The 26,031-nt window shown below is 41.5% G+C and overlaps 1 protein-coding gene across 1 annotated transcript in view; it reads right to left on the minus strand.

The window, feature by feature from the left end:
- FLI1 (Fli-1 proto-oncogene, ETS transcription factor) overlaps positions 1–23,006 on the minus strand; it is a 133,538-nt gene extending 110,532 nt beyond the window's left edge. The window contains exon 1 of the mRNA XM_089652096.1: positions 22,878–23,006. Coding sequence (XP_089508222.1) covers positions 22,878–22,895 — 18 coding nt within the window. The 5' untranslated portion in view covers positions 22,896–23,006. The remainder of the gene's footprint in view (positions 1–22,877) is intronic.
- Positions 23,007–26,031: the final 3,025 nt, after the last annotated feature.

Consider the following 26,031-nt stretch of genomic DNA (forward strand, 5'->3'; position numbering starts at 1 on the left):
TTACTTAAAGTGGAACTTCACTCTGACTGCAGGCTGTGTAGACCATGTTGTTAACATCCCTCAGATCATCCAACCTGTGTTTGCTCCATCTTTATATATTGGCACAGAAAACAAATTAACTGTCAGGGACACTTATGCTGGGCTGGTGCACCTCCTCGCTTTCCCACCTGATCTGTCAGAAATTAGATCTATATCAATCTAGCAAAGATTTTCTTTTAAACTCGCTTAAGCTACCACTTGATTTTAAGCCCTGATGGGAGGTTGTTTGGATGTTTTGTGTTATCCTGTTGTGAACTAATATTATTTTTAAACGATTTTGGATTGGTGGTCTCATTAGACTTTATATGCATGAGCAATAAAAACATTGTCAGATTTAATCCTTCCACACTCTACTAAAAATGTGTTTTCTTATGTGTCCCCTTAGGGCAGATTTGCCCTACCTTCCTATCCTGACAGGACATGAGCGGATAATTCCCTAATAACGACACATACAGAAACAAAAACCTGATCGAAATGTAAAACTTTTTATTCTATTCTCTACTTTTTAGTGCTGGATAGGTCAAGCACAATTAGGTCTGCTTTAAGCCTTCTCTCTTGATGTCTGTGACCCCACTAGGAAGGGTTTCTCATTCTGTCCAGGAGATACAAAGATAAGAGATGAGGGGAGTGAGTGTTGATGCGCTGATGAGACCCCTGACAGTAATAATATCCTGTAGATAAACAATCAGTCCCACACCATCCTCTTTTACACCCCTGGTGCCCAACCTGCAGTATGTGGACCCTTGGCACTTAAGCCGGTGATAGATGATTTTTTTTTTTTCATTAAGCCAGTTTAATGAATGAAAAAGAATGAACAAATTTCCCCAACCTCACAAGCAAAGTGGATGGAGGAATCCCCCTCCCCCACCACCACCATCACCACCAGGACACTGTATTCTGACAACAGGACTCTCTGCTGTCAGAATACACTGATCGGCAGCTGCAGCCACTGATTGGTAAATGTTTTCCAATACTCCTGTTTGACAGAAGTCGGTCTAACAATCAACTTCTTTCCAACAGGAATGGCTACACATGAATCAAAATTTGTCCAGTCTTTGACGAATTTCAGTTCATCACTGGCCAGCTTGATTTTACTGCCCTTGGGGTTCCCATAGACACTATTCTGTGTTTTGGTGCTCAACCCAGTGAGAGAAAAATATTATTTACACTGGCTTCTAGTAGTCAAATAGCTTGGTTTATTTCTATCACAACATCTTACTTTTTTATATGCTGTCCATTACTTTTCTTTTAAGATTTTTTTCCCTCTGTTCTTGTATAATGGATCTTGCTGAGAGAAATATTAAATTTACATACATTTCTTTGACAGAGTAAGAGTATCTCAAATGAAGTGAATGTTTCAATGCCAAATTCAGAAAGATAAAGAAAGATAGCTCAAGGATATTTGTCAGAAAATTGAGGCTGAGCATGTAAAAGGAAAAACCAGACTATCTTTTCAAGACATTAAATGATTCTCCAGCTTCTTGTAAAAAAAAATTAAACGGCAACAGCTACAAAAACTGTATCTTCTGACCACTCACCTGTCCTACAATTCAGCAATGTCCTCACCCCAGCCATTCTTTCCAGGTGATGTGCTGTCCCAGGTGCCAGCATCTCAGATGTGGGCACCGGCTGTGACAGCTTGCGTCTTTGCACGAGTACCGCTGCGCATTGTGAGTGGTCCAGCAGCCTTCAGAAGACTGCAGGGAGAGAGGGGGAGGACAACTTCTGCTTCCGATCGCCTAGGCAGTCAGAGCGGAAGTGAGAGCGGGCACCCATCACAATTGGGTTTCCACTCCCCCCTGCTCCCCAAAAGCTCCAATTTCTTTACCAAGAGCGCAGCAGAAATTAAACCTTATCAAACATTGTCACCAGGTATCGATGGGATTCCAACTGAGTTAATCTGAGGCTCCAAAGGTGATATCATGGCCCTTACTTAGCTATGTCAATGGATCTAGAAGGAAAAAACATGGCCAATCGACTGGCGATTACTGTTCATTCCTATACTGAAGAAAAGCGATGCCAAAGGTTTTAACAACTATAGAATGATCGCCTTAATTCCACATGCCAGCAAAGTATTATAGCAAATAATACAGTGCCTTGAAAAAGTATTCTCACCCCTTGAAATTTTCCACATTTTGTCATGTTACAACCAAAAACGTAAATATATTTTATTGGGATTTTGGGCTCGTTCACACTTAACTGTTTTACCAACGCTTGCCAAACGCTCCTATAGCGTTTGGCAAGCGTTGGTCCGGAGCGTTTTTTAACGCTCCGCAAACGCCGCATGCACGTTTTGGCGGTGGTTGCTAGGCGTTTGCCGAGCGTTAAAAACGCCCCACAAATGCCTATAATTAAGTTTAAATGGTATTACCGCTCTGCAAATGCCCTGCAACCGTGTCACAAACGCCAGCTGGGCGTTTGCGGAGCGTCAGCATAGACTAGAATAGGAGGCTTCAATGCCTCCTGACTCGACCAGAGGCGTCCGTTTTGCCGCGACGCTAACGCTCCCGTTAGAACAGATCCATGTGCTGCAATGTGCAGAATTGTCCGAGGCATTTGGGAAGCAGTAAAAATGCTTCCCAAATGCCTCTCTGCCGCCTGCACACAACGCTAGTGTGAACGTAGTCTTAATGTGCCCCCTGAGTCATTACTTTGTGAAACCACCTTTTGCTGCAATTACAGCTACAAGTCTTTCTGGATATTAGCTTTGCACATCTAGAGAGTGAAATATTTGCCCATTCTTCTTTGCAAAAATAATTCAAGCTCTGTCAGATTGGATGGAGAACAGCAATTTTCAAGTCTTGTCACAGATTTTCAATTGGATTTAGGTCTGGACTTTGGGTCATTCTAACACATGAATATGTTTTGATCTAAACCAGGGGTCTCCAAACTATGGCCATCCAGTTGTTGTACTACAAGTCCCATCATGCCTCTGTCTCTGGGAGTCTTGCCTGTGGCTGTCAGTCTTGCAAGGCCTCATGGGACTTGCAGTTCCTCAACACCTAGAGGGGCGTAGTTTGGAGACCCCTGATCTAAACCATTCCATTGTAGCTCTGGCTGTATGTTTAGGGTGGTTGTCCTGATGGAAGGTGAATCTCCGCCCCAGTCTCAAGTCTTTTGCAGACTCTAATAGGTTTTTTTCATAGATTGCCCTGTATTTGGCTCCAGCCATCTTCCCATCAACTCTGACCAGCTTCCCTGTTCCTGCTGAAGAAAAATATCCCCACAACATGATGCTGCCACCACCATGTTTCACAGTGGGGATGTTGTGTTTAAGGTGATGTGCAGTGTTGATTTTCTGCCACACATAGCGTTTTGCTTTTAGGCCAAAAAGTACAATGTTGGTCTCATCTGACCAGAGCACCTTTTTCCACATGTTTGTTGTGTCCCCCACATGGCTTCTCGCAAACGGCAAACGGGACTTCTTATGGCTTTCTTGCAATAACGGCTTTCTTTTTGCCATTCTTCCATAAAGGTCAGATTTGTGGAGTGCACGAATAATAGTTGTCCTGTGGACAGATTCTCCCACCTGATCTGTGGATCTCTGCAGCTCCTCCAGAGTTACCATGGGCCTCTTGGCTGCTTCTCTGATTAATGCTCAACTTGCCCAGCCTGTCAGTTTAGGTGCACTGCCATGTCTTGGTAGGTTTGCAGTTGTGCCATACTCTTTCCATTTTCAGATGATGGATTGAACAGTGTTCCATGAAATGTTCAAAGCTTGTGATATTTTTATATACTCTAACCCTGCTTTAAACTTCTCCACAATTTTATCCCTGACCTGTCTGGTGTGTTCCTTGGCCTTCATGATGCTGTTTGTTCACTAATGTTCTCTAACAAACCTCTGAGGGCTTCACAGAACAGCTGTATTTATACTGAGATTAAATTACACACAGGTGGTCTCTATTTACTAAATAGGTGACTTATGAAGGCAATTGGTTCCACTAGATTTTAGTTAAGGATATCAGAGTAAAGGGGGCTGAATACAAATGCACGCCACACTTTTAAGATATTAATTTGTAAAAAAGTTTGAAAACCATTTATCATTTTCCTTCCACTTCACAATTATGTGCCGCTTCGTGTTGGTCTATCACATAAAACCCAATAAAATACATTTACATTTTTGGTAGTAACATGACAAAATGCGGAACATTTCAAGGGGTTTGAATACTTTTTCAAGGCACTCTACAAAGAAGAATACAATCAAACACTGAACGAGAACTACCTGAAACTCAGGCTTGGTTCAGAGAAGGCCGAGGAATAAGAGACACTATTGCCAATGTTAGATGGATATTATAGAAGAGTAACGAATACCAAAAGACTGTATACCTTTGCTTCATTGACTGACTACAGCAAAGCGTCTGATTATGTGGATCATGATAAATTCTGGAGGATTCTGTTACAAATGGGATTACCTAAACACATAACACAATTAATAACCTCTACAGAAATCAAGAAGCTACAGTGAGAACTGAGTTCGGCAGCATTGACTGGTTTCTGATAAAGTGTGGTGTCAAGCAGGGAAGTTTCTTGTCACCTTGCCTGTTAAACCTATACAGTGAGACTATCTTCTGAAAAGTACATTTGAAAGAAGAGTTTGTTGGTGTCAATGTTGGCAGGCAAAACATAAACAACCTGAGCTGTTCAGATGACACAATGCTTATCATAAGCAGTGGCATCTACTGAGAAGAGTTAAAGCTAAAGGCATGAGATTAGAACTGAATTTAAACAAAACGAAGATTATGAGCAAAGAAAATGATGACAATTTTGAGTTTGATGGTGACAGAATCGAAGTTGTAAAGCAATTTAATCTCCTGGGCTCTTTCATAAATAAGGAAGCAACCAGCAGTGAGAAAATATTCCACAGAATTGCACTTGGTATCTACACGATGAAGACTCTCAACAATGTTTTCAAATGCAACGAAATTACATTGAAAACAAAGATCAGACTTGTCTATGCTCTAATTTTCTCAACTGTGCGGTCATGCAACACTGTAGCCATATGAAATTTTTATCATTTTTTTTCACACAAGTAGAGCTTTCTTTTGGTGGTATTTACTCGTCGCTGGGTATTTTTATTTTTTGCGCTATAAACAAAAAAAAGGGCAAAAATTTTGGAAAAAAAAAGTTTTTCTTACTTGCTATTATAAAATTTTGCAAACAGGTACTTTTTCTCCTTCACTTGTGTGCGTTGATGAGGTTGCACTGATAGGCAGTACTGATAAGCAGCACTGATGGGCACTGGTAGGTGGCACAGATTGGCAGCACAGATGGGCACTGATAGGCGGCACTGATGAGTCTGCACTGAAATGCAACAATAACACTGTTCAACAGGTAAAAAGTTTTGGGCATAAAATTAGCTAATCTTACATAATTTTGGGGTGCTGAAAACGAAAATGACCCTAAAAAATGTTGATTGGCTCTAGTTTCCATGATATATTCACCCATCTAATGACGTAAGCCATTCAAAATTATGATGCAACTTCAGCTGCATATTGCGCAATTGATACTGGTGACCATTAGAAAATTGCATGTATACTGAGATGATGCAATATTAGCCTTTAATTGCATCACTTCACTGCATAGAAGCTGCAGTATCTGTAGCTGATTGTAGTTCGACAGCGTCTTTACATTTCGTTTTATGCTTATATAGGCTACTCAGTAATGCCTCGAACTTGTGTGAATAAAGCAGATAATTTCTGCTATATCTGCGGTGAAATAACTTTTATCTCACAAAAAAGGAGGATAACAGGAATGATTAAGAAAGCCTACAACTTGTATTTTGCCTGCAAGATAGGAGACCAGGACAAGAGCTGGGCACCACATATATGCTGCAATTCTTGTGGGACGGCACTGGAGCAATGGTTGAATGGAAAAAAGGCATCTATGCCTTTCGCTGTGCCAATGATTTGGAGAGAGCCAACAGATCATGTTAGTAATTGTTACTTTTGTATGGTGCCTCTAATTGTAAAAGGGCTAAATAAGAAGAAAAAGTTATCTGTGCACTATCCAAATATTCCATCGGCAATACGTCCAGTTCCTCATGGAGAGGGGCTACCAATTCCTAAAGCACCAGAATCCTTCGTGGTTGAGTCAAGTGAGGAAGAACCTGAAGCGTGTAGTCACGTGCAGTTGTAAGAGATAGCCCTTTCCTCGAATACAAGAGAAAAGCCAAGAGAAGCAAAACCGACACAAACTGAAGACAAAACTAGTGAGAATCCTAAGTATTAAAATGATTCAACTTAGCTTATGGCTATAACTTTTCTTGGTAATCCTATGCAATATATTATGCCATTTAGGCTTTGTTATGTAGTCAATATCACTTGCTTTATATTTGTGGAAAGACATCTATCTATATAATTATTGTGCATTATGTAGTCATTACGCCTATAGTAGAAAACTTTCCGTTTACAGAAAAACTAGAGCCAATTGAAAAATTTCATTGTTATATTTGAACTCAGAATGTGAAATTCATTAAGAAATGGATCCTTTTGTTTCCAAAACTGGCAAAAAATAAAAATTTGTTGAACAGTGTAATGGGCACTGATGAGTGGAGCTGACTGGCGGCACTGCTGGACATTGACTGACGGCACTGCTGGGTACTGATGGGTGGCATATTTTTCACTTTACATCTTTTATTATTTTTTTTCAGATATTTGCAATATTTACATTTTTATATTTGAGTCACTGAAATGGGAGACAGCAGCACTCACTGTATCGACACATACTAATACAGACATGAGCACTCACTGTATTGACACATACTAATACAGACATGATCTAACAAAATATTTATGTTGTGCTGTCTGAAAATGCATAAATCAAACAAATAAGTGCGTATGTTAATTAATTAAATCATGAAGCAATACATTGATAAAAATTAAATAAATCCCAAAAGACATAAGAGTTTATGAAAGTAAATGAATGATCATGATAAAGTGCTGGAAAGATCAGGGTGCTCGTTTGTGCCCAAAAAAAATGGCAATGAATATCCTGTGCCTCCACGCTCCACCACTGTGCACTGCACCAAGAGGGATATTAAAGCCTCTTACCAGAAATTGAGACCTCTGTACAGAAGGTCTTACGGAGCTTAAGTGGGAGAACCCTCACTAGATGGATGGGTCACCAGTCAGCTTCAATCAGGAATCAAATGCGATATCTCCTGCGCTCCAGGACCCAGACCGGTGGTGAGTAGATGGAATCAGACTCCAAAAAAGCAAGGAGGGAACCACCGAAATAGATAAGGTCGTGCAGCTCCACACCAAGGCTGGGGAAGCCCAAACAGAACTGTGAGGAAGAACAAAAAAGAAAAAGAAGCGTATTGCATAGAATTGCATATTATTGCATTTTGTTGACACCCGGGCCCCTCCTCCCTGCCCAGGACAGCCCAACCTATTGGGGAGGGCCTTATTTCAGTCTGGAGGCATAAAAGGGAACACACACTCTCAGTCCAGTCAGCTCTGAGGAAGAAGGCTTGTCCTTCGAAACGCATCAGCTGTACTGAGTGGCTTCCTCCATGATGGGATTCGCATTTGCATCTTGCCTTTAAAGTCCCTTTGAGGACTAACATGCCTGTTTTTATTCGCTGTTTGTGAGTACCATTCTTTTATTTAATAAATTTTGGTTACTGAGGTAATGCGCAAGGTTGGTGCGCTTCTCAATCAGGAATAAACCAGCCTACCAGATAGCTACAACCACCAGCATTCAGCAATCCCCAGGAAGCCAGCTTGCAGCAAAAGATGAATCATAAAGCTCCCAACAAGGTTGAATCCAGGTAATCACAAGCAAAAGAAAGGTGATTGCTCATTGTATAGCCGTAAAAAATAAGTTTATTATAAACAAGTTATCTACTTACATTTAGGAGAAGTATTAAGGCATATCACATAAACAACATCAAGCGCCTCAGCGGGCCTGATTATGTCAAAGATGAAACTCCACCCAATGCGTTTCGTCTGAACAGACGTCATCACTGGGGCAATGTCAGTCCATGACTGTCTCGTGAAATATGTCTCCCACAACTCTTATATCATGTTTACAGTCTCTGACCATGTCCTGTAGCATGCCTGCAGTTTCTGATCATCTTTTGAAACATGCCTGTAGTCTCTGATCATCTCTTATGCATGCCTTCAGTCTCCAGCAGCTCTCTGTAGCATTACATTCACTGAATATTGCGTGGCCCTTTGGTGATGTCAGGGGCTCTAACTGAAGCCTCCCTATATCAGGTAAGTTGACCACCCCTGTGTTATGCCATACAGGAGGGTACGCAGCCTGTGGTGATGCCATGAAATACATATGAAGAATTAGTCAGCACACCTCAATGCTTTACTGAGGCAAATATATAAAATGAAAAAATATTTCAGTACAAAGAACATGATTCCACCATCTTTTCGGTGGGTACAAAGGACCCTTTTTCTCAAGGTGACCGACAAGTAATAGATTAGTACACGTACAGATGTGCATGGTTCTTACATTTTCACCACTCACCATCCTATGTATTCTGTTACTGAAAATGTTGTTTTTTTATTGCTATTTGTCCCCATCTGAGAGGCATTTTAACCCTTTCCTACTCCATCCAAAATAAAATTTAAAAAAAACGTTTTGGCTTTAGACATACAAGCTGGTTGGAATTCTTCAGTCTTTATTCGTTCTCACCCAGGAAGATTCACACATGAAATGAGAGCAGGGGCGGACTGACCATTTGGAAACTCGGCACTGCCCAAGGGCCTGGGGTCAGTAGGGGGCCCCATGAGATGCCCCTGGTACCTTTTTCATAGGCTTTTTTGAGTTTGGGCAAGGACACAGGGGCCCCATGATCCCCTATTGCCCGGGGGCCCCATGAGTTGTCAGTCCGCCCCTGAATGAGAGATTTAATAACTGCAGCTGATACTAAAACTATCTTCTCCCAGGATCAAGGCCAAACACAAGATGCTCTCTGTACACTTGATTTTGGCATATACATCTCAGTCTATAGTTTGCAGCCAGAAAAAAAAAAAAAGACGCTAGAGACCATATGCTTTGTCTGGAATCAAAAGCAGTGTTACGTCAGACCAGAGATCAGTGCACATTGCTTCTGTCTTGTGCAATAGTTGGATTAGCAGTCGGCAGAGATGTCTAAAGATAGTGGAATTTGATGTATGCTATTGACCATTATGACTCAAGTAATTACAGCTTTTTCTGCCAGACCTCCAAAACTATTGAAATACTTCCTAATCCCTTACTACACACAGAGGAACAGCTACACAGTACTAAACCAAGAGCTACGTGTGACCCTTCAGTGCTATGTGAGGGGTCCTCATAGTAATGTAATTTAGATAAAATAATTATTATTTGCATGAACATTTTGTGAGGGAGAATCTGCAAATTAAAATTGGAGCCTAGCACAGAAATGTATTGTACATATTACGGGATATTAATGCCGGTGTGGTTGCCACAACTGCTTCTGCCTGTTGGTTAACCACATCTAGTCCTAGTGAAAACCTCCAGTGTATTGCTGTATTAGTATACTGGTAATTCAAAGGTTCTCACATCAGCAGCAAGATATTAAAATAAAAACTTGCACAATAATCTTATTTCCTTTATTGATGACCAGAAATAAAATGACAGGATTGGAGGCTTTTAAAATTACAAGGCTTACAGGAGGCTATAGATAATGATCGGTATTAGGAAATAAATTTGACTGCTACAAGATTGTGTGTTTACCGTTAAGGTACACCCATTCTTGTTTCCTGCTTGAAGGAAACCATGGCACAAGATGCGCCGACAGTGGACAGTGGAGAACAGAGAACAGACTGAAAACTCCCAAACCCCATTATCTCCTGATGGGAATTTAAAATTGTCTATTGAGATTGCTTGTTCCTTATGAACTTCGTGATTATTTTCTGCCAAAATTCAAACTGGAAGATGATAAATCTCCCATATCATTGGGTTAATTTTTAGGTCATAAACGCTTGTATTTATCTGTTTTCAGAACAAATGTGGAACGTGATGAGGATCACCAATGGTCTTTTGATGCCACCAGACCATTAAACCATGTTGTGCCTTGTGCTATTGCTGGCACCACTTAGGAGCTCTCTCCCTATTGTTCACCCCTTGTATAGTCTAACCACTGTGGGTTGGGCTATCGGAAAATAAGGCCGAGTGTTCCCTTTGTTCTCAAAGAGGAAATAGATCAGGAAGTTCTGGATGTGTCTACAGGAAGTCTCGCCAGTGCTGATAAAGCCACCCGACTGAGGTGGCTTTGGATGCAGCTGGAAGACTATCAGCTACTACAAGAACAAAATATAATTTTAAATAAGTAATGGCTTAACCCCAAAACTGCTGAGCTTTAAAAACTTTTACCATTAAAAAGTGTGATATTCTCATAAATGTAGCATTTTTCTGCCAGACCTCAGAAACTTGTATTGCACATTGAGTGTGAAAAACTAGCCTCTGGTTACACACAGAGGAGATCTCAACATTTATCTTGCGTTTCTCTTGGGTCGGACTAAAGTTACAATCCAGGAATTATTTTAAACAGGAATTATTAGCACTTCAGATGTTCCTCTGATTGCTGCTGTATGGAGAACATTAGAACATTTACAAATAAATATCTGAAAAGTATGGCGTGCATTTGTATTCAGCTCCCTTTTACTCTGATACCCTTAACTAAAATCTAGTGGAACCAACTGCCTTCAGAAGTCACCTAATTAGTAAATAGAATTCACCTGTGTGTAATTTAATCTCAGTATAAATACTGCTGTTCTGTGAAGCCCTCAGAGGTTTGTTAGAGAACATTGGTGAACAAACAACATCATGAAGGCCAAGAAACACACCAGACAGGTCAGGGATAATGTTGTGGAGAAGTTTAAAGCGGGGTTAGGTTATAAATAAATGTCCCAAGCTTTGGACATCTCACAGAGCACTGTTCAATCCATCATCTGAAAATGGAAAGAGTTTGGCACAACTGCAAACCTACCAAGACATGGCTGTCCACCTAAGCTGACAGACCAGGCAAGGAGAGCATTAACCAGAGAAGCAGCCAAGAAGCCCATGGTAACTGGAGGAGCTGCAGAGATCCACAGCTCAGGTAGGAAAATCTGTCCACAGGACAACTATTAGTTGTGCACTACACAAATCTATTTTTGGAAAATAGCCATTTTTGGAAGAAAGCCATAAGAAGTCCCATTTTGCAGTTTGTGAGAAGCCATGTGGGAGACACAGCAAACATGAGGAAGAAGGTGCTCTGGTCATAATAGACCACAATTTAACATTTTGGCCTAAAAGCAAAATGCTATGTGTGGCATAAAACTAACACTGCACATCACCATCCCCACCGTGAAACATGGTAGTGACAGCATCATGTTGTGGGAATGCTTTTCTTCAGCAGGGACAGGGAAGCTGGTCAGAGTAATGGGAAGATGGCTGGAGCGAAATGCAGGGCAATCTTAGAAGAAAACCCATTAGTTCGCAAAAGAGACTGGGGTGGAGGTTCATCTTCCAGCAGGACAACAATCCTAAACATACAGCCAGAACTACAATGGAATGGTTTAAGGCAAAGCATATTCATGTGTTAGAATGGCCCAGTCAAAAGTCCAGACCTAAATCCAATTGAGAAGCTGTGGCAAGACTTGAAAATTGCTGTACAGACACTCTCCATCCAATCTGACAGAGCTTGAGCTATTTTCCAAAGTAGAATGGGCAACAATTTCACTCTCTAGATGTGCAAAGCTGGTAGAGACATCCCCAAAAAGACTTGTGGTTGTAATTGCAGTGAAAAGTGGTTCTACAAAAGTATTGACTCCGGGGGGCTGAATACAAATGCACGCCACACTTTTCAGATATTTGTAAAACATTTTGAAAATCATTTATCATTTTCCTTCCACTTCACAATTATGTGCCATTTTGTGTGTCTATCACATAAAATCCCCAAAAAATACATTTGCATTTTTGGTTTTAACATGACAAAATGTGGAAAATTTCAAGGGATATGAATACTTTTTCAAGGCACTGTAAATACATTCAGGGGCAGATATACGGTTTGTGCAGACTTCACCGCTGCACCACTGTGCTCCATTTATACTGCATGTGGGTCAGACAGGTGCTGGGACACCTTCCGCTATAACATAGACATGGATACTACTCAGGTGACAAGTGAGAGACACTCTTTATGATGCCATAACCGTCCTCCCAGTTTGTATTATTTAAATGTCCCTGGGCAGAATGCACTTCCTTTAATCCCTAAATGACTGGCACGGAGACATTCAGAAAAGTATTTTTCTTCTGGAAAGAATTTGTAATAGAATTCCCAACTCTCCAAATGGGATCAGACTGTGAACACCCCCTTTACTTCTAACAGTTGTTACTGTAAATAGGTGTACTATGTGCTATGTCTATGTTCCGTCTTATTTTAGCAAACAAAAGTGTTGTCAATAATTGCAAAATTAAATGTCACCTCTTTGCTTAAAGTGTAATTAAACCCTCAACAGTAAAAACAGTCTTTATATGCAGTAAGGCATGCTTGTTATACGAACTGTGGAACCTAAGGGGTGTATTTTCTCTATTGTGTAAAAAGGCTGTTTGATCCTGACTTCTCTGATTCTCCCTCTCTTCTGCTGTCCCCAATCCATCTGCTGATAGTACAAAGCTATAGGAGTCACTCTGTACATGCTCAGTTAGTATTGCTAAATGCTGTGTTTATTGCTAAAAAAAAATTTCTTGGCCCTATGCTGATCACATGCACTCTCCCAATCAGCACTGTCCAGGCAGAGGGTGAGGGGTGAATGCAGCTTTATAGGACAGTCAGAGCAGAATGAAAACTCCTCCTACAAGCTTTATCCAGTACTCAGCTGGACACTGATAGAAGTCACAAGAGTGCTATATACTGCTGATGGTATTTAGCAGTTTATTTTTTACCAAAATAATTGCATTTCCATGTTGTGTGTACTGTGGGAGACCAGATATAGTGAATGCAGGGTCATGGGTTTGGTAACACTTTAATGGTGACTACGGCCCTGTATACCCCAACAGAGCTGTATACAATAACTAAAAAAAAAATCACAGGGTCCCGTGGAAAAGTTCTGATGAGTTCGCCATCAGTGGCAGGTGGCTTATAATTCATCGCAATATGCACCAGCACCAGTCTATTTCTGATGGTCAGAAGTGGGCAGCCTACACTGTAACTCTAATAAAGCTCCTATTTACACCCCTTCGCACTTATGACCGGTTTAATTTGTAGGCTGTAGCCAGAAAATCTAATTGGTTTATAACAGGATGTGCTGGTTCTCTCCTTGAGTTTATAAACCAAAAGATAGAACCAAGAACCTTCATGATCAGCCAGAGCTAAACTGGTTCTGATCAATGCATAGTAAATTAGTCTGCACTTCTCAACCCCAGAACCAGCAGGCTGATCTTCCATGGAGAGAGGAAACTGATGAATTTTGTGAATGTGCTAATTTTTTCTTAGAATCCCTTTTGAGACATAGGGAGCAGACCCCTCCTGCCCCTGGCTCCATGGTGGTTATTTTAGCTGCTATGGCTGTAGGTGGCTTTTTGTCATTCATGCTAATGTACAGCAAACGTATCAAGAAATTATTGGGGATTATCTCCATTCGTGGAAATTAAAAAGTAAACCAAGTTGATTAAAAATTCTTTTACAAATTCTTACTGAAGAGTTCTTCTGTTTTGAAGGAAAGTGATACCTTAATAGCTTCTGGCCTACTCCTATGCCTTCACAAACCCCGTATAGGTCAATCATACAAGGGCAATTAGGATGGATAGCTGTATAAAGAAGCTTGTACACAGCAAAAACATGTATTATTATACAGGATTTATATAGCACCAACAGTTTGCTCAGCGCTGTACAATATAACGGGAGACAATACAGTAACAATACAGTTCAATACAAGAGGGATAGGAGGGCCCTGCTCCTTAGAGCTTACAATCTACCAAACAAAATGCGGCCACAGTCACTATGACAACCATGCAACTAGCGTTTCAGATGGGCCATCAGTGCCCATGGCCAAATCTGCCATAAAACATTTCTCCATACTATAGAGAGTGCAACAGAAGCATTTGTCCAATGGCTATGTATATGTGATATATAGAGATTTGGTCAACATACAATCAGATTATTCATTGTCGGCAACTGGAAATATTCGCACCAAAACCACCTGATTTTCTTAGGTATGGCATTATAGCATACAACCAAAACATCCATGTATTGGGGCTTCCCATGGTCAGCCAGTGAATTATCAGACAGCGAAGACAAACAAGTCTCCCAGACTGATCCAGGATAACCACAATATTGTCATGTACAATTTTCCACACAGATGTAATAATAACAGAAAGCTCAGAGCTTTACACCCATAAAAAGTATTAAACTATCTCTGCAAAACAGAAAAACAGAACACTGACCCACAGCATGAAACACATCTCATTTCCAGCACGCAAGGGGGAGGAATTAAACATGTCTGGGATATGTAGGAGGCCACGTTACAAATACAAGGCCGCTAGTTACTGCTCTTAGCATCATTATTATGCTGTGTGAAATGACTAAATTTTTAGAAGGCCCAAATAAAAAATATATATATATATTACAGATTACTAATCCTTGTGGCTGTATTAGTTTTCTTTTGTCAGGCTGTTTTTACCTTTATTTTCTCTTGATAATCCTGCCATTAACATATGTCCTGTCTTAAGGTACTGTATCTCTGTAGGAGCAGCATTGTCAACCTAGGACAGGATTACAGGACAACCTCCCCTCTCCTCTACTCAATAACATACGGGGATGTGTTTTGTAGTCTTCAGAGATAGCTGAGAGAAAAGTAATGGCTAACAGTCAGAACAGGCAGAGAGCACACAAAGTTATCAGCTCATAGGATTTTTGAAAGGATGGACATGTATTTTTAGCAGCTATTGAATAGATATAAGAAAACTCTTACAAAAAAACAAAACAAAAACATATGCAGCATATCTCTGAAATACGTGCACATAGTGGTGTAACAATAGTTATAGCTGCAGCTGCTATAGGGCCTGGGGTAGGAGGAAGCCCATTAGGGAGGCTGATATCATTATGGTAATTGTCATTTTTACTATAACTAATATCACTGGCCCCTTGTCATGTGCTGACTATGCTGTACTGCTGTTTTTAATTCAAGCATAACGTATATTAAAGTGGATCTGAAATCAAAATGTTTTTTACCTGAATGAATTCTCTGCATTAATTTAAATAAATGTCCCTCTACTTGTCCTACCCCGCCCATAAAAAAACTACCTGACTTCTTTCACCACTCCAGCACTGTCCCGAGTGCAGCACCACATCCCTCACTTCCTACTTTCACAGGAGATAGTAGAGGCAGCAGAGTCAGTCAGTCAAACACACAGCATAGCATACAGTGCTGTGTGTGTCTATGGGAACACACAGCCTAACTTGGGAGCGTGCACATACAGATGCCTCTTTGGCATCCTGCTTGCTAAGGAGGCACTCAGAGGGGGATAAAGCGGACAGCGCCAGAAGGAGAATGCAGACAGTGCCGGCAGGAGACTCTGTCTGAAAGGAAGTAAGGAACCTGTCTGCGCAATAACTATGCACAGAGCAGGTATTACCTCTTTCAAGGAAATATAGGGGTTTATTTACTAAAGCTGGACAGTCCAAAATCAGACTCCCTTCTGCATAGAAACCAATCATCTTCTAACCTCAGCTTGTTCAATGAAGCTTTGGCAATGAAACCTGGAAGCTGATTGGTTTCTATGCAGAAGGGAGTCTGATTTTGGACTCTCCAGCTTTAGTAAATAAACCCCATATTGTCACAATTGACACCGCAACCTGCTACAGACAATGTTAGCCAGGAGTCCATATGAAATATAACTATTTCACATGTTATACCTTTAAAAACTGTACAAGTACAAAAAAACACCTGCCTGAAATACACTCGGCTCCTAACCCCTATTATGGGCTGACAACACACAGCTTTTTGTTGCCTGTGTGGTGTCAGGTCTGCCATGCGACTTTTGTAAAACTACCCAACTCCTTCCAATCTCAAATCCCCACAACACAAAGGCTAATGACTGTGAAATCCATAAAATCTGTGGGGAGTAGCTAGTTTCTCTGAGATAACATAGGATAGGAAGTCTGCAGATTACACAAGCATTTGTCAACCAGATATAACAAAATGCTCATTGTTAGGGATTACATGAACTTGGCGCTCTTAATCGTACCTTAAAGTGATATTAAAGGCTGGCATTAAAAAAACAAACAAATGAAACATGTTATACTTAATGGGGAGCTGCATACTGAAGGTTTTTACCTTCATGCATATAATGCATAGGTAAAAAAACCTTCAAGCTTTACAACCGCTTTAAGTACAATGCAAGCACTGCATAGAATATCCAGTCCCCTCTGAAACTCCTCACATAATGTTTGCAGTTCCGACATGTATACTTTTATATCACATAGAATGGTGCAGCGCTAAATAATAAAACACAGTTTATACACACAATATATTAATGTGAATTTGTGTGAATTTGTACACATGTGTGATATCACTCCAATGGTGATCTGTAGATTCAAAAAGTTCAATATAATAGTGCAATATAATAATACTCCAGATCACCATTGGAGTGATATCACGCATGTGTACAAATTCACACAAATTCACATTAATATATTGTGTGTATAAACTGTGTTTTATTATTTAGCGCTGCACCATTCTATGTGATATATATGTTTCATTGGAGGTTTTTGTTTGGTTACCTTTTCGGTGTATCAGCTGCTCATCATTCTTGTCGTATATACATATTTATATACCTTTCCATTTAAGTAGCGCTCACTATAACACCTTTTACCAGACATGTATACTTTGCTTACCCCCTTCTACTTCACCTCTGGACATGACATCACTGTCCACCAAAATCTCAAAATCTCTCAAGATGACGCTCCAGCCTTCTGCAAGGGCATTTTCTCTTGATATTTCAACTACTCTGTATTCCCAGGATTTTGCCAGGAGTGTGACATCAGCCCCCCCGTCCTCCAGATGCCATAGGTGAAACACGGGGAAGTGAAGTAACTTTTTTAAAACAAAATTGTTATTGCTGCTGGTATTATTATGGAGTCTTCACCCACCACTAGTATTGTTTGTGCAGCAATTCCTTCACTTCTCTTATTACCATTTGCTCAAAAGAAAGAAATGTTACAGGAGAAATTATAAAACTCTCTTCCTGTATGTGTTTTATTATCCATTTCCTATCCCTCTTCCGCTCTCTGCAGTTTGCTTATTCAGCCTTTATGTAAGGCAAAAATCACCAATAAATTAATACCTCTTAATAACTAGGGAAAAAATTTACAAATTAAAGCTTTCAGAGGATGATAAAAGTACCAGATACTCTGATCTGCATTCTTATATTTTTTTTTTATTAGCCAGTAAAAATGATCACTAAAGCAGCTGAACAAAAATTCTAGTCGTTCATTTTTTGCATTATTAGTGTGCCAGCTGCGACACAAGAATTCCGTGTTGCAATTGAAAGTGCCTGATCCAACATGCTGGATTTTGTTATGAAAAACAAAACAAATGATGGCATTTTCGTTTTCGATCGATAGAATGTTTGGTTTTTGACTTGTCTATGGCCTACCTTAGTATCACTAGTAGTACACAGTCACGTTAACTGGACTGGTTCTGTAGACTTTGAAGACTTTTCAATACCCATCAAAGTAGCTTTCTCTGGCCAAACGAGTGTTCACAGCCACATGGGCAACTGTTACCTTATTCCTATCACCATTGTGCTATGAATTTGTCAAATCAGATAATAACATCCCAATCATAAAGAGTGGTGTAAAGTTTGGAAATCAACCATGTTATTTTTCCATGATCCACTCATTATAATGCCACAAGAGTCCAGACACCCATACAACTGATGAAACTACTTGGATAAATGGTGATACATCTTCAGCATTACAGAGCAAGTCCAATGAACTGTGACTAACTACTAGAAGTCACACCATGACCTTGATCAATGAAAACCTTCACAGACATATTACATTTAGCCTTTTTTAACTACATACTGTATTTCCTCCTAGATGTCAATTCTCGTTCATAACAAGGTGTTTTACCTTGGAGATGTGCTGTTTTCACGAGAGGCTTCTAAACAGTGTCTATACTCGCCAAGCATGGACATATTGATGCAGAATTCAGGACCCAGCCAGTACAACCATGTAGCAAGCAAATGAGCACCTTCATCCAAAATAATTGAAAAAGTCAAGGGCCAGCTAAAGTGTTGGGTGCTTTGGCTACCAAGTTCCGACCCTAACTAGTACATTAAATAGTCTAAAGCTAAAACTGTTTCATTAGTTTTGGATGGAGTGTGGAAAGGTTAGAACCTCTATCATACTTTGTATTGCTTAAAGTCATAGTGGAGATGAAGAGCACAGGATTTTTTTGTAAGAGTGTTGACCTACTTAGATTTATGACTCTTGTGCAAATGTTCTAAGGCTGCTCTTTAATGCACAGGTGCCATATGTAGTCCGTTGAAGAAAAGTAATGCAGAATATGCAAATTAGTGCACCAGGTCAAGGATGTTTGCCCTAATATTTTTTTTTTAATGCATACAGTAAAATATCCAACTCATTTTGAGGTGTCAAAGGCATTGTTTGCACAGGACTTGTGTAAAAACAGAGGCCAGTCTGCAGGGTAATTAGTTAATTTTAAAGATCATTCTCACTCCTTTCTATGACTGTGTTAATGTACTCAACAGAATGTCTAGGTGTGAATGGGCCCTTAAACCATCTAAGCTTTTCTTATATCTGTCTGGGACTCCTTTGGGGAAATCTCTGTGCTGATTTTCCTGAACTGAACACCTGCAACCAACATTATAGGGGGTCCCACTATCTCTGTTGGAGGCTTGTGTATTTTATATTACAAAAAAAAATTGAACTGCATGGAGGAAACATCCAGCAATCTGGGGGGGTGGGGGGACCCAGAGCGTAAAGGTAGGCAGGAACACCAAGAACTGCAATATGACCATGAACGGCACCAGCTCTGTAACAGGGAGATTTTCTCCACTGGATTTTCCAAGAGAAAAAAATTAAGCCAGCAGGTTACTCAGTTGACCAGACTCCACTGTTGCTGGAAATACTCCTTTTCTATACACTGCCACTTTAAAATTACAATTATAAATTGGTTTCTAGTTAATATTTACATATTTCCACCTAATCAGCCAATTCCAATCACTTTTTCTGCATAGAACAAAAAAATTAAAAGGTTGCTGGGACAATATACACGGTTCTTCCTCCACACACTTTCATACCCTGAAGTCAAGTTATACGATAACACAGACTGTACCCACCACATATGTGATTTTTAGATATTATATATAGATAACTGTCATATTACAATCACTCTAAGACCTGACATTTTGAATAAAGACCAGCAGTCTACCAAACACCTGACTCCAAGAAGCTTCCTGCTATAGCATCTGAGAAGGTGCCCCAAGTGGCTTCTACTGCTGATTCATCAGCAATGGTGGATAAATGTTAAAAGTGAAACACAGTTTCTACATTGTTTCAGTCTGCTCTACAACACTATGATCTTGCTTCACATGTGACATAGTAGTTTTGACAGAGACCTGCATCAAGTGTGCCGCAGTAAAATGATACGTCTGGCTCTCTGACAAAGTTTAATCTGCATCCAGTCTGAGGGACTCCTCCCTGTACATAGCTCTGCTTCTGACAGAAAACATCACTTTCTCATTATGGGCTATCTCCACTCTGTGATCTAATCAAACATTTTCACTTGGTGCAGTTTGTTATTTCAGAAATGCATTTTCCAGCAGCTCAGCAGATTTCAGTGAAAAAATACACAGATCAAAAGTGTTCTCCACCCAAGGCATGCAGACCAAACCCCATTCTCAGCAGCTCAGTTTGTGGCACAGGCAGCTCTGGTGCGAGATACCCAGTAATCGTCTCCCTCCTACAGCCACAAGCTGAATTCCCCCCCCCCCCATAGGGTTATTTTTATCCAGATCGCCATTTGTCCACAGTTGTCTTACTCTAATTAGCTCCTTTGATCATATTAAAATATAATTGTACTATTGTGTTTTACATTAGCTATTTGAATTAGATATTTATAAATATGGATACAGTTACTTATTAATCAACCTTCTGGCGTATGCAGCAAACCTAAAAAGAAGTAAGTTTTAGGATTGTTTATTGACAGCTGTGTGACACCTTGAACATGAGAGGGTGGAAATCTACCTATTGCATTGATAAATAATAAATACTCTACCCTGTCCCTGCTGAGGGTCTCCTGGCACTGTCCCCACTGTGGCTCTCCAGGCCCTGTCTCCATTGTATTGATAAATAATAAATACTCTCCCCTGTCCCTGTTGAGGGTCTCCTGGCACTGTCCCCACTGTGGCTCTCCTGGCACTGTCCCCGCTGTGGGTCTCCTGGCACTATCCCCACTGTGGCTCTCCTGGCACTGTTTCAACTGTGACTCTTCAGGCCCTGTCCCCATTGTGGCTCTCCTGGCACTGTCTCCACTGTGGCTCTCTAGGCCCTGACCCTGCTGATGATCTTCCAGTCCTTTCCCCGTGATGGGTCTTCACGCCCTGTCTCAACTATGGATATGCTGCATTTGACCCACTCCTATGTGGTACTGTATGACATGTTGAAAATCCACCCATTGACCACGTATGGATAAATGTTCAAGACCCTCCCCTGGTCCCACTGAGGGTCTCCAGGCCCTGTCCCCACTGTGGATCTCCATGTCCTTTCTCCACTTTGGCTCTCCAGGTCCTGTCCCCACAGAGGACTCAACATCCTGGTCCCACCATGGGGTTCCAGGCCCTGGTCCAACAAGAATATTTAAGCCCTGTCCTCATGGAGAGGCCTTTAGACCCTGTTTCAGCTAAGAGTCTGCTACATTTGTCCAAACTGCTATGTGGCACCATGTAAGATACTGGAAATCCAACCACTAACAATGTATTCATGAATAATACATTCCCTCTGAAGGTCTCCAAACACTGTTCACACTGTGGATCTCCAGGCCTTGCCCTCATTGAGGGCCTCCAGGCCCTGTCCCCACTAAGGACTTCCAGGCCTTGTCTCCAATGGAGAGTCTCCTGCATAGTCCAAAACCAAGGGTCCCCAGGAACTCTATCCACTAGGACTCTCCAGGCTCTGTCCTCCCTGAGGGTCCCCAGGTCCTCTCCCCACCTAGACTTTTCAGGTCATGACTCTACTAAAAGTCTGTTGGACATGTCCCATCGAGGGCCTCCAGGTCCTTTCATCACCAAAGAACTCCAGACCCTCTCCCCAAAGAAACTCTACAGGCCCTGTCCCCACCAACGGTCTGTTGCATTTGTCCACACGGAGGGTCCCCAGGCCTAGTATCCACATGCAAAATATGAACCAAACCTTTAAGACATTTCATTATCTACACCTTCTATACACAATATAACATGTAAGCACAGAAGCCTCTTCTAGTTGATGCACACATCATGGTAATGACTTGAAGGATTTGGTCAGTACTGGGCTTCCCAGATGCCAGTGGCTGCTACCTCTGCTACCCGTTACTATGTGACTGTTTCCAGGCTTCATCTTCATGGAGAGTTTCTCATTTCCCTCTCACTAACGGGATCAAATGGACATTTAGCAAAATAATGATTGTCGCATTATTCACTATTTTGGCGCTAAGGTTTACTCAGTTTAGGTCAATATTTGTGCAGAGCTTTGAAATAAAATGAAAATATTTCTCTCAAGTAACTGAAAATATTTGCAGTCATTAAAAATAAACAAATCCACTCTGGCCCAGGGGTACATTAAACCCTCCGAGGTCCTAATCATCTATACACTCATCTAATTGTCTTATAGAACTTGTATCGCACACATTAATAAATGCAACACACAGAAAGAAATATGGTGTATACAGAGATATGGGGGAGAGCATGATGCTTTGTATCACAGTTTGTAGTGTTTTCTTATTGTTTACTTAGATATAATATCTGATTTACTAAAATTAAATCGCTTGAGGGGATTGTGTATCTCAGTTGTGTACTGTGTGTGTGTGTGCATACTGCGTTGTGTATTCTCAGTTGTATATTATCTGTGTGTGGACAACTGTGTATACTCAGTTGTGTACTGTGTGTGTATGTCAGATTTTATGTGTTAAATTGTATAATCTGTGTGTATGTGGGACAGTGTGTACTCATTTGTGTACTATGTATGTTGAATTGTGCATACTCAGTTGTATAATCTGTGTGTATGTGGGATTGTGTATGATCCACTGTGTACTGTGTATTGGATTGTGCATGATCAATTGTGTAATCTGTGTGCATGTTAGATTGTACATGACCAGTTGTGTAATCTGTATGTATGTTGGATTGTACATGACCAGTTGTGTAATCTGTATGTATGTTGGATTGTACATGACCAGTTGTGTAATCTGTGTGCATGTTGGATTGTACATGACCAGTTGTGTAATCTGTATGTATGTTGGATTGTACATGACCAGTTGTGTAATCTGTATGTATGTTGGATTGTACATGACCAGTTGTGTAATCTGTATGTATGTTGGATTGTACATGACCAGTTGTGTAATCTGTGCATATGTTGGTTTGTGCATGACCAGTTGTATAATCCGTGTGTGTGTGTCGGTTTGAGTACCCTGTGTGTGTACATCAGACTGTGGATGTAGTTGTATGAAGTGTGCGTCCTCTGTGTTTTCTGCTGTCGCCCCCACACTGACCGCGGTTGCACAAGACTCCGGTCGCCTCCACATATGCAATGGCAGCAATCGGGGGTCCCAGGAGCGGATCGCAGGGGGTCAGAGGAGGGCCACACACTGGCCCTGAGCAGCCTCTGCTCTTCTTACCTTGATGGTCCCGTCCATGTGCTGCTGAATGCCAGAACCATCCCATACATTGACCCGATCCCCCTCTGTCTGTCCGTCTGTCTGTCTATCTCTGAGTGCCGGAGAGGGGCAGAGAGACACTTCACCGGATGAAAGTTTTTTTCTTAATTTTGGGAAGTGAAGTCACTTTTTAAGAGGAAGCGAAGCGCTGCTGCTACATGACATCCAGCACACAGGAGATCTGCCGAGGGGAGATAAGGAGGGTCGGGGGCAGCATTGTCTGGAATGCTCCACACTGTGCGATCTGCCCCCAACTCTGTGAGTCCAGAGCTGCCCGCATTCACCTTTTCTACCCCAAAATACCCCCATCTCTTCTACTACTGCCTGCCTCAATTTATATCACCCCCATCTCTTCTACTACTGTATGCCTCAATAATCACCCCCATCTCTTCTACTACTGTATGCCTCAATAATCACCCCCATCTCTTCTACTACTGCCCTAATTTATATCACCCCATCTCTTCTACTACTGTATGCCTCAATAATCACCCCCATCTCTTTTACTACTGCCCTAATTTATATCCCCCCCATCTCTTCTACTACTGTATGCCTCAATAATCAACCCCTTCTCTTCTACTACTGCCCTAATTTATATCACCCCTATCTCTTCTACTACTGCACGCCTCAATAATCACCCCCATCTCTTCTACTACTGCCCTAATTTATATCCCCCCCATCTCTTCTACTACTGCACGCCTCAATAATCACCCCCATCTCTTCTACTACTGCCCTAATTTATATCACCCCCATCTCTTCTACTACTGTATGCCTCAATAATCACCCCCATCTCTTCTACTACTGTATGCCTCAATAATCACCCCCATCTCTTCTACTACTGCCTGCCTCAATTTATATCACCCCATCTCTTCTACTACTGCCTGCCTCAATTTATATCGCCCCCATCTCTTCTACTACTGCCTGCCTCAATTTATATCACCCCCATCTCTTCTACTACTGCATGCTTCAATTTATATCACCCCCATCTCTTCTACTACTGCCTGCCTCAATTTATATCACCCCCATCTCTTCTACTACTGCATGCTTCAATTTATATCACCCCCATCTCTTCTACTACTCCCTTTCTCAATTTATATCACCCCCATCTCTTCTACTACTGCCTGCCTCAATTTATATCACCCCCATCTCTTCTACTACTGTCTGCCTCAATTTATATCACCCCATCTCTTCTACTACTGCCTGCCTCAATTTATATACCCCCCATCTCTTCTACTACTGCCCTTATTTATAATACTTTCATCTCTTCTACTACTACCTGCTTCCATTTTCTATACTCCTATTTTTCCTACTATTTCCCCAATTTATTATACCCCATCTCTTGCTTCCTGCCCCAATTTATTATACCCCATCTCTTGCTTCCTGCCCCAATTTATTATACCCCATCTCTTGCTTCCTGCCCCAATTTATTATACCCCATCTCTTGCTTCCTGCCCCAATTTATTATACCCCATCTCTTGCTTCCTGCCCCAATTTATTCATAACTCCATCTCTACGACCCCTACTGGCTCAAATGTACATACCCTCATACATTCTACCCTTGCCCTCCCCAATCTAGAATACCCCTATCTATTCTGTTACTACCTTCTCCATCTATAGTGTCCCCATCTCCTCTACTCCTGGGTGCCCCAGTCTAAAATACCCTTCCTGCCCCAATAAATATATAGTACGACCATCTCTACCATTACTGCCTGTCCCAATATTTGCCTCACCTCTGTCCCATTATAATATATAACACCCCCCATGGTACATGTCTGTCTGACTATCAATCCATTTATTTCTGATGAAGATTGCAGTGATGATTTGCAGTGCAGAGTACCTGAGCTACCATAAGGACATGTTACTGGTCTATACTGGGATGTACTGGTGCACAGTAACTGGACAGAATCCAGCAAGTTGGCATGAACTATCTTTGCCAGATGTGACTGTACAGTTAATGGTTTTATTGAGATGAGTTATGTCTATCGTCCACGATCTCAGCAGCAATCAGCACAGATAAATGTCTCACCGACCTTTCTGTGCTCTACCAGTTTCTTCAGATGCATATCTGTGGTGTGGCAGAGTCCAGGCTCCGGCAGGGTCGACGTGTGTGTGTGTGTGCTCCTCCAGGACCGATCATAGAGCCATAGCTTCCCCAGTGTGTCAGGCTAGCCCTGAAATTAGCCTCCTCAATTTCCAGTGCAGAGTGGGGGGTGTAGGGGGTCTGTGGATGGTGTAGGTGAAGGAGGGGAGGGCCTGTCTCCATAGAGGAGGAGGAGGAGGGGATGGAAGGGGTACACTGCTCCCCCCTCCTTCTGTCTGCTCCACAATCCAGGGGTCTGCATCCAGGTCCCCAGAGCCTGCCACATCTGGATGCTGCTACGGGGTCATTTCTCCCCTTGCCTGGGGCCACAGGAGCACAGACTTAACCCTTCCCCTCCCCCTACTCATCATGTGTCCTAATCAGATGGGAGACCTGGGGAACTACAAGTCCCAGCTAACTTTGTTTCTGTTTATGGGTGCAAATTATTGAGATTGATTTACTAAAGGCAAATAGACTGAGCACTTTGCAATAGCAGTAGCACACTGTGAGGGCTCCAGATAGTAAATGAGGGGAAGCCTCACTTTACAAAGAATACCCAATCACATGTAAGGAAAAGAAAGAAAAATCAGCATTCTGCCTGCACATGATTGGATGATGGAAGTCACCAAAGCTTCCCTTATTTACCCGCCTCTGGAGCAAATACCCATGCAGAGTGCAACTGCTATTGCAAAGTGCTCAGTCTATTTGCTTTTAGTAAATCCTCCATCCTGTTCATAGATGTGCCATAACCCCAACACTCAATGTTCAATGTCTGCAGGGATGTATGATGAATTCCTGCCAGCAGAACACACAACACAATCCCCATCATACAATTCCATTGCCAACCAGAAATCTTGTCATGAAGCCTCTACATGTGAGATGATCTATATGGAAGTAAAGAGCCCATATTGTTCATTTTACTGCCATTGTCGGGTAGAGGGTTGGATCGGGCGATGATCCCAGGTCTGCCTGTGTGTGGATACAATGTAAGGAAGGCTGGAGGGGAATGAGGAGGGATTTCCAGCTCCCTCTGCTGCA

The sequence above is a fragment of the Staurois parvus genome, unplaced genomic scaffold (genome assembly GCF_062004578.1).
Source record: "Staurois parvus isolate SC_StPar_1 unplaced genomic scaffold, SC_StPar_1.0 ptg000671l, whole genome shotgun sequence".
NCBI lineage: Eukaryota > Metazoa > Chordata > Amphibia > Anura > Ranidae > Staurois > Staurois parvus.